We start from the raw sequence: 15,066 nt of genomic DNA on the forward strand, positions 1-15,066 counted from the left end.
GACATGATTTGAGTTTGGGTATAGGATCTTTCGTCTCCTTTAAAAAACAGTTCTAACAAATACAACTCAATTCACTCAACAGTAAAAAAAACTCGTACTGACTTAGAAAATATTCCTAAAAGGGCAAAACTGTATCATGCACTCGGCGTAACTAACGGGGGTGTGGTGAGGGAGACCTACAGGGAAAAGGGGCCCACTGAAGTTTCGTAATTCCACTTTGGAGGTTTTTATATAATTTCACACTGTTTCCCCAATGTCTAAAATGCAACTATTTTAACCTTAGATGAAAAAAAAAAAAAGTTGTGAAGTAGCTATAGACTGTGAAGTCTCGTGAAAAGATTTATCACATCCTTGCAGCAACAACTTTAGGCTTTCGAACCGTAATGAATAACAAGATTGATTGAAAGTTTACCTTAGAATGAAGTAGCTAAAGACCTAATCTTATACAGTAATGTTCCGTATTTGTTTAGACGCCTATTCTTTCATAACTTTACCTATGGTGCATGGGGTCCTTCGTTTGATCCCCGCTAGCGCCGAATGAACTTTATTATGGACAAACACTGTGTGCATGAGTTTTCTCGAGTTTCTCCCGTTTCATCCCACTTCTTCATTCCACAATTTCATTCATTTCTCAGCATCAATGTCACCATTAGCGTAATCGGTATAATCGTGGGACGTAAATTTAAATATTTTATTTCATTTTCCTTTTATAACTGTACCTCACTTTTCCTGTGACAAGAGCAACATCTAAGCGAGCATTCAGTGCATTAAATCACTAAAACCTATATTCATAGCACAATTGTGCAGATGAACTTGCGCCCTTTGGCAATTTTTACCATGGAAAGCAAAAAAAGGCAATACATTGATATCCAAAAAGTAGTTAACGAATTCCTCTCCGAAAAAGATCAAATGTACACTTATTTTTCAAATGGCAATTTATAATTATACTTACGTTGGTTGAAATTTCTCCATAGTTATGGGGCGAGACACTGAAACCACTCCTACAAAGAGGTGAAGATGATATGTAAAAGATCTCAAATACCAACGATATTAGTGTCGAATTCATGTGCAAAGATGAATAGTGACACTGTGGATGCTGTGTAAGTCCAAATCAAGCCTTTCTTGGCATAGAATTGACAATAGGAGAGTGACAGGCAAAAAGAATCCAAAATATCTATTTGTGTCGAATGGATGCTTTTCGGAATTACTGAAATAAAACGTGATATTTCAGATGTGGATATGTCCCAGATTGATCCTATTGGCATAAGGTCATAGAGGGAACCAGTGAAGAATTCAGAACTGTTCCTTTTTAGTGCGTTTCAATACACTACGGGTGAAAAGTGATAATGCACAAATACTGATATCACACTCGGATTTATCGGAGATATAACTTCTAGGGAAACATTACTAACTGCTGACTTTCTAAAATTTTCACTACTTTGCAGCGGCGTAAACAAGGCTTTTTGAGGGCATGTTTTACTAAAATGTCTATCATCATCTCTAAAATTAGATATAATTTACAAACGAGTAGTGATTTCGTGTGGCAGGAGCTGTGGATTGCCAAGGCCTGCATTCTGTGTATGTCCCTGATGCTCTGAATTGCTATAAGCTAAACTGCAAATGTAAAACGTAAAATGTAATTAAGAAACGTATAACATAGAATACAATAGATATAGAAAATATGTTATTATAAATAAGAAATACTGTAGATAATAATTATAAAACACAATATTGAAGGACAAGTCTTTTTAAACAATCATACTTGAATGTAAAATATACTTTTAAAATAATTCTCCATTTATGAAATGAAATGAAATCTTTGAGTTTTAAGTTCCACGATTATGCCAATTACTGAATTTTGTATTAACGCCTGCCGTAGGCAAATGAGTTGCATTAAGGTTGTAAGATTTAATTTCAACTTTGAAATATCGCAAGTTAAAGAAACGCATGTAATAACAAATATCATATTTTTAAAAAAAAAATAGAATTAAACTGGCTGTGACTAAATTACTTCAAAATTGAACTTGTGGAATGCCCAGTATGAGCGTAGCTCAAAGAAAATAATCAATATGAATGGTCCTGATTCGAAGCTCGGACCATACACGTAGTAGTAACTTACATTAACCATTCACCTAACAGACAATGACGCAGAGGGCTTGGTACTACTTTATCAGATGTTTCTATCAAATGTAACCTAATTAACACAAGAGTAACAAATTTTACTGTCCTAAAATGTGTTCTGAACAAGAAGAAGTTTATTATGCACATTGTAACTAAGTTACAAGAGGTTTATATCCTATCAGAACGGCGCATCCATTAAGTTAGCTTTCAACATAGCTAAAGAAAACACATGCGCCTGAGAACAGAGTTCTCAGTAGCAGAATGGATAAAGTCTTGGTTCTATAACTACAAGGTTCGCGGTTCGAAACCCGTCTCGGAAGCTTCAGATTTTTTTAAAAATTCGTAATTCCTCAGTTCTCAAGATCTTTCTCTCCATTCGTAATCATCTGATGTTCTCAGAAGTGTTCTCCACCTTATTTCGACAACTGCCTAACATGACCCTCGCAGTACGAAACCTTCCCTTCTTCTGTTTCACAAAATCACAATTTTCGTCACAATACGAATGCTGTCCGATCACTTTTTTCCAGTTCTAAATCTTTGTATATAAACCATTCCTCTCTGTCTCCATATTTCAATCTCTCAGTCTGTCTGTCTCTCTCAATGTCGCCCAGGAACTCATATGGCTTGAGATCAAACCTTCGACTCTTGAAACCAATTGTGAGCTCTCTAGCAATGTGCTATCGTAACTCTATAGGTATGTTGCGAAAAGCAGCGTCATTTTAGATTTTATTATGGGGGAAAATTTTCACTTTTTTATTATAGTGTTACTGTATATTTGCTCAAACACAATGTATTTATGAAGCTCAAGGGGAGGAAATTACACCCTGCTGTCCTCCCCAAATGACGCTCTTGGAACATTTCCTTGCAATTACTGAACAGAAATGAAATTAATCATTGAATAACACTGATTTCTGTCAGTAAATATTCTCGAGCTCTGTGCGTGCGTTACAGACTTTAGGAAGCACAAAACTTACTGCCGTTATTGGCAATTTCCATAGATTTCTTAGGGAACATCTTACTATCTTGCAGTCTTTAAACAAGGGAAAGAAGGAAACTAAAGGTATTAATGAAGCTATGGCAAGATTGTATGATTTTTTAAACAAAATACGCTATTTGAAGATATTTCAGAACAAACGAATACAAAAGGATATTTTAGAGTTATAACATTGCAAACTTTATTTCTGTTTTTTTTTTCTGAATGGAAAGAGCGTAGTACGTCACACACACTGCTTTAGACAAGTAGAGGTGGGGGAGGGAGGGAGTTGGATTGAAGACAAGAAATAACTAATCGACCGAGACATGTATTTCTGGATTGCATAAGAAAACGGGGCAAGAGTTTGTTATTAATTAGATTTTAGAATTTTTGTAACAATTTCTAAGGCGCGGATTGTGCATACCATTCTAGGATCGTTTGACAATAATTATGATGGACTAAGAGAGTTAGGTACTGAATTTTGTCCATATAGTGTATGTAATTTCTGTGGTAATTCTACATGATTCCTCTTCCTTAGTAAATCATTGGCGGATTCCAATTGATTTAACCTTGTTAGCAGCGCCTCTACTGTTTCAGATCCTTTCGAGTGCTATTTTATTGAGGTAATCTCTCTCAAGACGTAATGATAAGTGATGAATTTCCTACTCCTCCTATGTGTCCGTTAATAACTGCCTTATTGCCCGTAATTTACGTAAAAAGTAAGAATCTATTATTTCGTCAGGTCCGTGCTGAATTTGAAATATTTCTTGTTCAGCTTTATAAGAAGGTACTTTCGGTGTACTCAATGCTATTAGCTTAGCTTTAAGATTTCCATAGGTTAGTGTCCCGTATTGCTTTCGATGTTTTACTTGTAAAACTAAATCCAAAGCGGTATCTTGAATGTATATAGGCAAGATTTCTTTTTTTTCTCGCTGGTTACCATGACTTCAAAGTGGTTATGTGGTCGCATAACATTAAAAATCTGTCCGGATCTTCGAGTTCGTGACCAGAAAATTTAGTCAGATAGGGCATCCTGAATGACATGTTTGATGTACCCTCCGCCCTCCGTCATATTCCCAAAAGTTTCGTTGCTATTGTATCCAGTTCTATACTGTATCTCTATCAACCAGACCTTGTCTCTGGCATAAATTGCACTAGAAGAAGAAGAAGAAGAAGAAGAAAAAGGAAAAACGGAAAAGTAGAAAAAGTCATACTGACCGATTTATTCTGCGCCAAATTTAAAATTGAAATTCAGTTACTAAAAAGAGCGTCCGTACATAACTTTCGCACCTATCACCATGTAATGTCTTTGAGATAGAGTGAATAAAGGTCTACGTGTTTTTCCTTCACCAATTTTATTACAAAATCTAAGTACAGTTATCTTTGAATTTACGAAGAGTAATCTAATAAAGTCTTTCCCTCTTAATGATCAATATGAAGGAGAAAGGTGTTGTGTACTGTGTCCCTTTCGCTCATAGCAGCCTCCAGAACATGTGCAGGGTTTTAGGTGAATACTAGCAGGAAACCTTCTCAGCCCAAAGCAGCTTCGTTAGGTTCAGTTATGGTTAGGATCCCTAGTCCAAAGCGAACTCGGGTTTAGGTATAAGTGAACTCCTTAGTAAAAAAGCGACCTTGGGAGCTGGTATAGGTTATTTGATCAGCGGTCAAACTGATAGCTGGTTCCTCTTCAAGCTTTGCTTTTATAGATGGTCTCTTGGTGGCTCGTTCCTTCTCGGGCTCCATCGTCTTGGTTTCGTGTCTGCCTAGTTATAGTTTCTCGTCTGTTTGTACTGTTTGTAAATAAAAGAACATGTTGTGGTATCATGTGCTTGCGCTGAATGTGAGATCCTTACAATATATAGAATGTTCAGTATATTATTATTTATGTTTCCTTTAACACATAATTAAAAATATTAAAAACAATCGTTAATGCTAGAAAAATTAAGATATATTCTAGGTTTTATTAGTTTAGTACCCATAATTCAATGTTTTATGCAAATAATGTTTGCAAGAGAGGACTTAACATGCTTTAGAGGACGTATAGCGACATAAAAATATATATTTTTCTTATATGTAGTTTTTTAAAGGACTCTCTTGTTTAAATTCATCTACATTTTTTTATAATTGAGAATATATACAAACTACCAACTGATACATAATTGGTATTAAATACAAGTTATAAATTGGAAGAAAATAGCATCACTTATATTAATAGATCAACAATTTTGCTAATATATAATATTGCGTTAAATTCGTTGTACAAAAGCAGAGAAGTGGTTCCTGAGAGTAAAATAAACATATGGTGAGTTCCAATAAACATAGGGCGAAAACCTCATCATTTAGGTGTTATAGGCTGCCGAAAACATAAAAGGAAAATGAATTTTAAAGGTTCTTAGCTCCAAAACTACGGGATCTACTGTAGTCAGTTCAATACTTCACTTAGGAACTAATATGTGCGCTATCCAAAAATACATGTTTTAGGATCCTAAGGTACTCACGCAATAATTTTTGTGGAGATAGTTGGAGAGTACTTTATATCATAGGCCCATAGTCAAACTCACTAGATAAAAATTGTTGTGGAAGCACCTCAGGATTCTGAAACACGTATTTTTGTATAGGGCACATACTAGTTCCTAAGTGAAGTCATGACTCATCTACGATAGGTCCCATAGTTTTGGAGCTATGAACCTTTAAAATTCATTTTTTCATGTTTTCGGCAGCCTATAACACGTAAATGATAGGGTTCGCCTTGTGTTTATTGGAACTTTTTATCTTTGTTCTAATCTCAGGAATCACTCCTCTGCTTTGTACAACAGATTTAGCGCCATATATACAGGGTGGTTGTGCATCAATGAGGAAAATTCGGGAGATGAATCTACAGGTAAAATCAAGCGAAAAATGTCATATGAACATTGGGTGAATGCTAGAGGCGTCTGAAATGCCACCTTCCGAATCGGCAATTTGCAATATCGCAAGAAGGAAGATAAACACGAAGGTTGAGTCGAAAGATATTAAAGAAAAACTCATCCAAAAAATTCAATCATACATAAGTGATGGCGAAACAGTGGCGGCGCCAGGAGGCACAAACGAAGTGAATGCAACGTGGAGAAAAGTGAACAATTTACAGTGACAAACTGTAGGAGGGGATGTTACATGGAACATGCAGCAGCAAATGTTAATGAATAAAGGCAACAATGGCTACGCTGTAGGGACACTATGGGAGGTGGAATGTAGGAATACAGCATCTGTATAACGGAAAGAAATAGGAATGTTGGGTCAAAAGATATCAAAGAAAACCCCATCCGAAGAATCCAATTATGCATACGTGAAGGCGGCCCAAGGAGCACAAACAAAGTGAGTGAAATGCGGAGAAAATTTCTAGCACAGATGTTGTTCTCGAATGAATCATTCATACGGGATGGCATCACAAATGTCCGCAATGACCATCAATGGACACTCAACAACCTGCATATAATTTTAGAGACGAAGCATCATCAGCGTTTCCAATTCCATGTGTTGGCTGGTATTATTGATGACGACGCTGTAAAACAACACCTTTTACCACATCGATTGAAAGCAAGCAATATCGCATCTCCAGTTTCTGAACTAGGGCCTACCTATTCTACTTAAAAACGTGCTACTGAGGACATGACAGTGTACGTGGTTTCTGAACGACGGCGTCCCTTCCCATTCATGTCCCACTATTCGTGCATATCTGAACGAAAAAATCCACACAGGTAGAGAGATCGTGGAAGCAAAGGAGTATGGCCTCCACGTTCACCCGATCTGTATACCCTAGACTTTTTTCTGCGGGGTTACGTGAAGAGTCTCGTGTATACACGGACCGTGCATAGCTTTAAGATCTTCGCTAGCGTGTATGATCTGCATTTGCCACACTACGCCAAACTCCAGCGTTATTGCCAAAAGTCAGAGAACCCTTACGCCATCGTGTAACTGTCTGTCTCGAAGAACAAGTAAGACATATTTAACACCTTCTTTAAAACAACATTATTTTGATCGCGGTAAGTACAATACCTCTTGTTTTTACAGTACACTGGGCCTGATCGTCCGTACGTGTTTTGTACGATTTGTACGTATTATCACTAAGGGTATTTAACAGTTTCTTTGTAGCTCCCATGCGCCGCCACTGTTCCACAGTATGTGCACATAATTGGATTCTTCGGATGGGATTTTCTTTGATATCTTCTGACCCGACATTGCTATTTCTCTTCGTTATACAGATACTGTATTCCTACATTCCGCCTCGCATACTGTCCCTACAGCGTAGCCATTGATGCCTTTGTTCATTAGCATTTGTTGCTACATGTTCCAAGTAACATACCCTCCTACAACTTTTCAGTTTAAATTGTTCACTTTTCTACATGTTTCATTCACTTTCTTTGTGCCCCCTCTAGCACAGCCACTGTTTCGCCATCACTTATGCATAAATTGATTCTTCGTATGGGGTGTCCTTTGATATCTTTTGACCCGACATTCATATTTCTCTCCGTTCTTGCGATATTGCAAACTGCCGCCTCGGAAGGTGACATTCCAGACGCCTCTAGCGTCCAAATGAAGCCGCATTCACCCAATGTTACATATATAATTTTTCGCTTGTTTATATCTGTAGATTCATCTCCCGAATTTTCCTCATTGATGCACGACCACCCTGTATATGGGGAGCAGGTACTTTGTACAGTTACCTATGTTGATGTGAACATATGATGTTTTCATGAAGCAACTTCCTTGTAGTATGGAAAACGAACATAAATTTGATAAGAAATGATAATAGAATTATAAGAGAAAATTATCTTTACGTTTTAAAAACAACTATAAACACTCTTTAGGTTATCTGTGTAATTTGTATTGTCTCAAGTAATCTTTATGAATACAAACTACTATCAATTCGAACATTTGATGTCATAGCTCTTATGTTCACTGGTTCTATTAATGGTCTAAGTTATTAGAGTGGTTTCGTCCCAGACTTCCGTTTAGTTATGGTAATCACTTCTAATTTTGGGCATAATATCATATACCCTTTAAAGTAATCTCTACAAAGTCTAAAGAATTTTAAACATATATATATTCTGCATATATTGTTGATTCGTAAGAAGTCTAGGCGTACTGGAAAATATTTTAAAAATCAGAGCTTCGAGCAGCGGTAAAACATTTTTTAACTATGATAAATCTAATATTGGAAGACATCCGTTCTGATATGGTGGGTAGTTTAGCTCCTCACATGACCTAGTAAAATGATTTTAAATGTAGTCGACAGATTTGTGAAATCGAGTATGATTGTGGTCCTACTTCCACTGCCACTCCGCCAGAAATGATTATGATAATGCAAGCCATCACGCTGGAAGACCAGCGAGTAACTGTCCGTCACTTACCAGACACTTGTAAAGTCTCATCTGGCAGTGTGCGTTTAATTATTCATAAATACGTATAAGTGAAAGAAGTTTCTTAACGGTGGGTCAAAAGAATGTTGACGGTCGGCTGAAGAGGATACGTTGTATGTCATGTCGGAACATGTTACGGATAATCAACGAAGACAAGGATAATTTTGATAATATTTGCCACAATGCGTGAAACTTGTATTCACTAGTTACTTTCTGGAAGTAAACGCCAAAACCAAAGAATGGCAATATATCCACCTTCCACCCCCTAAGAAATTCAAGGCTTAACCACCAAAGGGAAACTTAATCTCTGTTTTGTGATGCAGACTGAACTGTTTTGATCGATTATACCCAGCAGAGGTAGTCAAATATATGTGTTTATTTTACAAACCTAATTGGCAAATTGGGTACTGCTATTAAAAAGAAATATCCTCCAGTATTGGTCTGATATTCTGACTTTCAAGCTCTCAATTCCTCATATCTGTCTTTTGTTACTCTCAGGTTTTCTAAAATGACAACTCCTCTTCGTAGCAGATACTTTAGAAGTGATTTTAAAGTATTGTATGCTGAACGCTCGACTACATTACTAAATGACTCTTTTCTGACGGATTAAAGTGCTCTAGAGTAGATTGGTAAAACGTGTTAGTGCTGCAAGTGAATAGTAGGGAAAGTAACATTAGTTTGGTTTCCTTGTAAACTTTGTCACAAGATATTTAGAAATGTTACAAGTTGACTGCCATGAGCATCATATGTGGTGCTCACCTTATTTGTCTGTGGGACCATGAGCACCATATATGATGCTCATGTTTGATGTCACAAATTACTAACTTATCCACGTTTTTGAGCATCATATATGATGCTCATTGTTACAAATTACTGTGAGAGACCATAAGCATCACATATGGTGCTCGGCTCCCATTGGTAATTTTTGAGAGAAAGAATATCGCGACAAAAATGTGATATAACTATCAATAATCGAGCCAAAGATAAGAAGAAATTTACGGCCTCCTGGAACTAGTACCCTCAAATCACCTTGGCAGTCAACCTGGGATTGATATGAATAGGATACGTACTTGACATTTCTAGTTTGGTAACATTAATGTTAATTATGTACGTTAAAACTATGACCCATGTTGTACACTAATTAATATTAAGTGTAATATGTATTCTAACTTTAAGGATAAATAATAAGGTTAAATAGCTCATCCTCTGGTATTTCCATTCCTTAAGGCACTTCAATTTGTTTTTTCTTTTAAATGTTCCTTGTTGTGTTCTATAATATCACATAGGTTGGATTATTATTAAACTGTTTTATTTATTTTTGAGTATTAAATACCTTACGTTGACTCAGTTTGTGTTAAGGTATTTTTATTTATATAGTATAATAAATATGTTATTCACGATTCGGATATTTTTTCGCTAATATTTAACCAAACGTCCGAAATTCAAGGATTATGAACTTTTGTTATGCTTAATACTCTAGTCTCTCCATATATTGAATCTTACTTGATTTTAAACTACAATAACAGGAAGTATTATGCCTAGGAATAATTAGTTACCTACATTGAAACTATGAAACCTTAAATGTGTGTGCATTTTATGAGTATGTTGAAATATAATACTTTTTTAATATATATTATTATTTCAGGAACTCATCCTGATCAAGATGATGAATATTGGAGGGGATATTAACTTGTACAGCTAAGCTCAAAATCTTGACAAAGGATGAATTGGAGGATCTAAGTGCTACCATTAGAAATTTTATTAAAATTGTTATTATTGCCTGTTTTTTCTTTACCATTTCTTTTCAATTTTATCATCAGACACATTTCAGGCGTGTTTCAATAAAAAGCATTATCAAAGCCTCAAGAAATGCGTTTCTATGTCTCTTTTAATAACATTCATACATATATATATATATATATATATATTACCCCATGTTTGTATATTATATGCAAACAATTCATGATTTGAATTCATTGATCTATCTTCCTATCTACTTATACCTATCTGTAGTAAAATCGGTATTGAGTCCAACTGGTAATCCAGCGACCTAAGTTCGTTTCCCGGCGGACGAATAGAAGGAACTTTTCTCCTCAACCTCCAGAAATGAGTACCGGGGACAACCCTGGAGCCTAACCGATACTCATAAAGCGGATGGGAATAGCGGTACGCTGACCACGCGCCTCCCACAAAAAAGTCTCGTGGCAGACCTTAGCCCCTTAGGACTGTTGTGTCATGTGGTTCGGTTTATATATCGATCTACCTCTGTATATCTGTCACAGAGTTATAATCAGTCACCACTATACTGCTAGTTTTAATGAAAGATACCTTCTTGGCATTTATTATATGAAACTGAAGACAAGAAGAAAACTCTTAGTAATGAAGGCCGATCCCGGAATTCGAACCTTGAAATTCCCGATTATACAGCAAGCGCGTTCATATAGTTCGTATTGATTATATAGAAACGTCAAAATTTTTTCTTAAAAAATATTGTTATTAGGTTAAATAGTAAACTTGTAGTAAAAGAATATAAAACCTTATCTTGATAAATTTGTTCTGACTAGCGGTAAATAAAATGTGAAACAGCTAATTCCTTGCAAAGTTCCTTTATGAAAACCTCCCGACGGGAACTGTGAAACTGACTCCAATCAGGGTATTTCATAATATAAATATTTCTTTATATCAGCCACTTAAAAAGTTTTCATAAAGTTGATGAATATTGATAGAGTACCCTTAGGTACCCCACTATAACCAAAAGAGAATACAAAATTTTAGGTGGTGTGAAAGTATACAGTAAGGGACCTTAGGTCCCCAACGCTCATAATATATAAACCAAGAGCTTCGTAAGGATGCAGACATTGAAGAGAATTCGAGCCAAACATGTGAGAAACTCACTCGATGGTTTGGGTTAAGTGATGAAATCATTTGCTTACGTTTACATGATTTGGACGATCGTTGAGATGAGCAAGTGAGTGCCGCAAGAGCTCACCGCCGTGAACAAATTCCTGCGGCTGAACGTTTGCTCATCCATTTTATCCTTGCTGTGTAGAAACAAAAAATGTCCAATTTTGGATCTTGTTTTGGCCTGTGATGAAAAGTGGGTGATGTATGATAAAGATGCCCTCGTACCACTGGTTCCTACATAATGACCCAATACCTGTGTCTACTAAAGACAATATTCATCAGCTCACGGTAATGCTGTGTTTATGGAGGACTGCTGCAGGGAATGTGGTAAGACCATCACAAAAGATGCTTACTCAGCACAACTGCAAACGGTAGCTACCAAATTTGCCCAGAAACAGCCTTCACTCATGAACAGAAAAAAGATTTTGTACCATGAAGACAATGCGAAACTTCATACAGCAAGGATGACACTGGAAATGATCTTGTGATTTGGGTAGGAACTTTTGCCTCACCCTCCTTACTCCCAAGCCGTCGCTCTATCAGGTTACCATATCTTTTTGAACATGGACAATTCCATGCGCATTTGGAAATTCAAACCTCGAGAAGTTGAAAACGCAGGGGCTCAGGTTTTGAGTAATAGGAGACAATTTCTACACAAATGGCACGTATGGACTTGTTTGTAGATGGGAGAAAGTTGTAGAAGCGGTTGTAGTTTTATAGTTGTAGAAAGTTGTAGTTTTTATTTTTATTTATTTATTTATTTATTTATTTTGCTCAAACGACACGAAATTTTTGGTCCCCTGGTAAGAAAATTGGTTATAAATTATATTTGTAATAACATTCATTTAGTTCTCAGAATTATAAAAGAGAACAAATCTGAATATTAATTGTAATGTGTTTCCCTTGTCAGTACAATACAGAATAGAATAAGCATGCCGAGAATGCTAGATATGATTAAAGAGTTTACAAATAACATTAACAACATCCTGTTTCTACTTGTCAAATGAATTATATATTGTTATGAAAATATAAATTACGGAAAGAAGAAAGTTTTGTGTACCACAATTGAATTTAAACTGATACTTTGACATAAAGCAGAATAAAAAGCTACTTACTACTTTATGGTATACATGTGTTAGAGAAACGTCTGGTAATATATTACGATTGTACATGCTTTTGTTGGATAAACAAAAAAGTAGTTCGAGTAATATCCTGTGTACATCACGCCGAGTCATCAAACATTTGAGGAGGCCCGAGGATCCACCTAGGTATACATCGTAACGCTCACTATAAGGTACATTCCCCACGAAGTGTAGCTCCAGCCTTAAGTTTTAATAGGGCTAAATAACCACACCCTCTTACATTTTGTAATGCGGAATAATAGTTTAGGACCAGTTTATGAAACTCTATAAGTTTGAGTAACAATCGTTCTTTTTCCAGGTTATAAGTTGCCAAAACAGTAAATAGGTAACAAGTTTTTGACCTAATGTATTCTCTTTGAAGCTATTTTATCACATTATACTGTATGTTTATTTGGTTGAGATTAGGTGCCCTTGTATCTTTCAGAAGATAAGGGTACTTTGATACCCCTTTCTCAAAATTTAGGAGGGTGCATAGGGTCACCCATTAAAATTTGAAATTGTCAAGAAAAAATTAGGTAAATGATCTCTATGTCCTAAAACTTTTTTCCTCTAAACTTTGATGGTCGTAAGTGTACCTTTTTATTTGTAAAAATTGCCAAAATATTAAATGGCCATCAAGTGGTTGCTTATTAACTTATCTTCTTTCTTGAGCCTTCGTCTCGTTATATGGTTGAGGACAAGGTCTATTCTCTTTGAAATGGCGTGAGTACACTCAAGCTCTCCTTATAAAAATTAGAAGAAGCACGTTGGTAACCTTTCAAATTTAAAATTTAAAAATTTTCAATCAACAAAACATAGCAAATGTTTTACAGAACAAAGATTTTGCTCCTCATCTTCTATGGTTAAAATATGTCAAAGATTCAAAATGCCAAGATTTCCAAGTTGTTGGAACCTCTGGGATAAGGCTCTATATTGTTAAATGCTTTGAAACTAAGTACAAGGTGTCAATTATATTTCTTAGGATATAAGTACATCAATGCTATCCTTTTTAAAATTTGAGGAGGTACATAGGTACAACTATAAAATTTAGGAATTGGTATATATATATATATATATATATATATATATATATATGTATGTGTGTGTGTGTGTGTGTGTGTGTGTATGTGTGATCATAATATAAATTGACATATTTAGGTGTTAGCGTGTTTGAAGGAATAAGCAAATAAAATATTTAGGTTAAAGAATAATCAGAAAAATGTATATACTAAATTTTTATAATCTGCACTTGGCACCAGAATAACAACTCAGAGTGTCCCTGCATACTGTAATATCAAATTTGTTTCGGAGGGAAATGAAATAAATAGCCAAAACACTGAAATGTAACAGCACATGCGATGAACAGTCCCTTAGCATTACCAAGTAGGGGGGGGGAGCACTGAGGTCCACAGCACTTTCTTTATTTACAAGTAGAAAAAAACACTAAAAACTAAGCAAGTACGTTTTATGATAAATCGTGTCAAGCTTGAAAATATCAATTTTTCAGGTTTTTTGTGCTGTTGGAAATGTAACAAAAATAATGTGTGTGCCTCCGAGGCCCCCTTGATGTTCCTAGGGTTCATAATGTAATAATAAAAATAACCAAAATAGTATATTCTCAAGGTTTTCCTTTGCCATATATATATATATATATATATATATATATATATATATATATATCTTGTAATGTTAAATGTTTTATATTTCTAAAATGTATGCGCAGTGTTGTTTGCTCAATCATTCATCCTATGTGAAATAAAAATTTGTATTATCAAAATCCTTTTTTTTAACTACGTATACATAAGCATGTAAATAAAAATTCGTTCAAGCTAATTTTGTCTTTTATTTCTGTGTGTGCAAATAATTATAAAGTCATCAGCTTGCTAATCGTATATACGCATACATGTGCAAAAAAGTAACATACTATTAAACCTAAATTTACAAACCACTAAGGCTACATATGTCATATCATTTACTTTATTATATCATTGCTAATTTTACCTAAACAGAACACGAGCTCTAAACCAGGTTGTTATCAACTGTTTCTTTGAAAATTCTCCTAAAAGCCAGTACCCAAAGAAACGGTATTTAGCTATTTAATGGCGCTTGAACAATGACTCAAATCGAGATCGTTAGTGCTCGAACAGTTACGTTATTGTAATTTAATTAACACCCGAACTACGAACCTAAATCGTCAGTAATTTAAACATGGTAACAATAGCCAGGATAATAAGTACTACTAACTTTGGAATAAAACACCATATTAATCATATTTTGTTTTCTCCTCACAGGTTGTTCCAACAAAAACAATAGCAACCTTTAATATTTTCGTACACACACAGTGTTATTTAGTATATGTAATTTGATTGAATTTTATTCACATTTATTATTTGTGATTGGTAGTTCTATTTTCATTATGGATTAGTAGCAAGTTAATATACTTAAAATATTTAAACACATACAAGCTGAAAAGAGCAAGTTAATATACTTAAAATACTTAAACAAGTACGAGCTAAAAATAGGAAACATTTTCTGAAAACTGAAGAAA

General features: G+C 35.2%; 1 protein-coding gene across 4 annotated transcripts in view; it reads left to right on the top strand.

Annotated features, from left to right (window-relative positions):
• LOC145669707 (uncharacterized) overlaps positions 1-14,168 on the top strand; it is a 925,722-nt gene extending 911,554 nt beyond the window's left edge. For 3 of the 4 annotated variants that reach the window (XM_081738011.1, XM_081738010.1, XM_081738012.1), the window contains one exon: positions 10,139-14,167. In XM_081738011.1, the coding sequence (XP_081594137.1) occupies positions 10,139-10,182 (44 nt within the window). In that variant the 3' untranslated portion in view covers positions 10,183-14,167. Of the gene's footprint in view, positions 1-10,138 lie in introns of all 4 variants that reach the window. The other variant, XM_081738014.1, reaches the window with a different exon arrangement.
• Positions 14,169-15,066: the final 898 nt, after the last annotated feature.

Source organism: Thermobia domestica, chromosome 14 (genome assembly GCF_964235325.1).
Source record: "Thermobia domestica chromosome 14, izTheDome1.hap1.1, whole genome shotgun sequence".
Lineage (NCBI taxonomy): Eukaryota > Metazoa > Arthropoda > Insecta > Zygentoma > Lepismatidae > Thermobia > Thermobia domestica.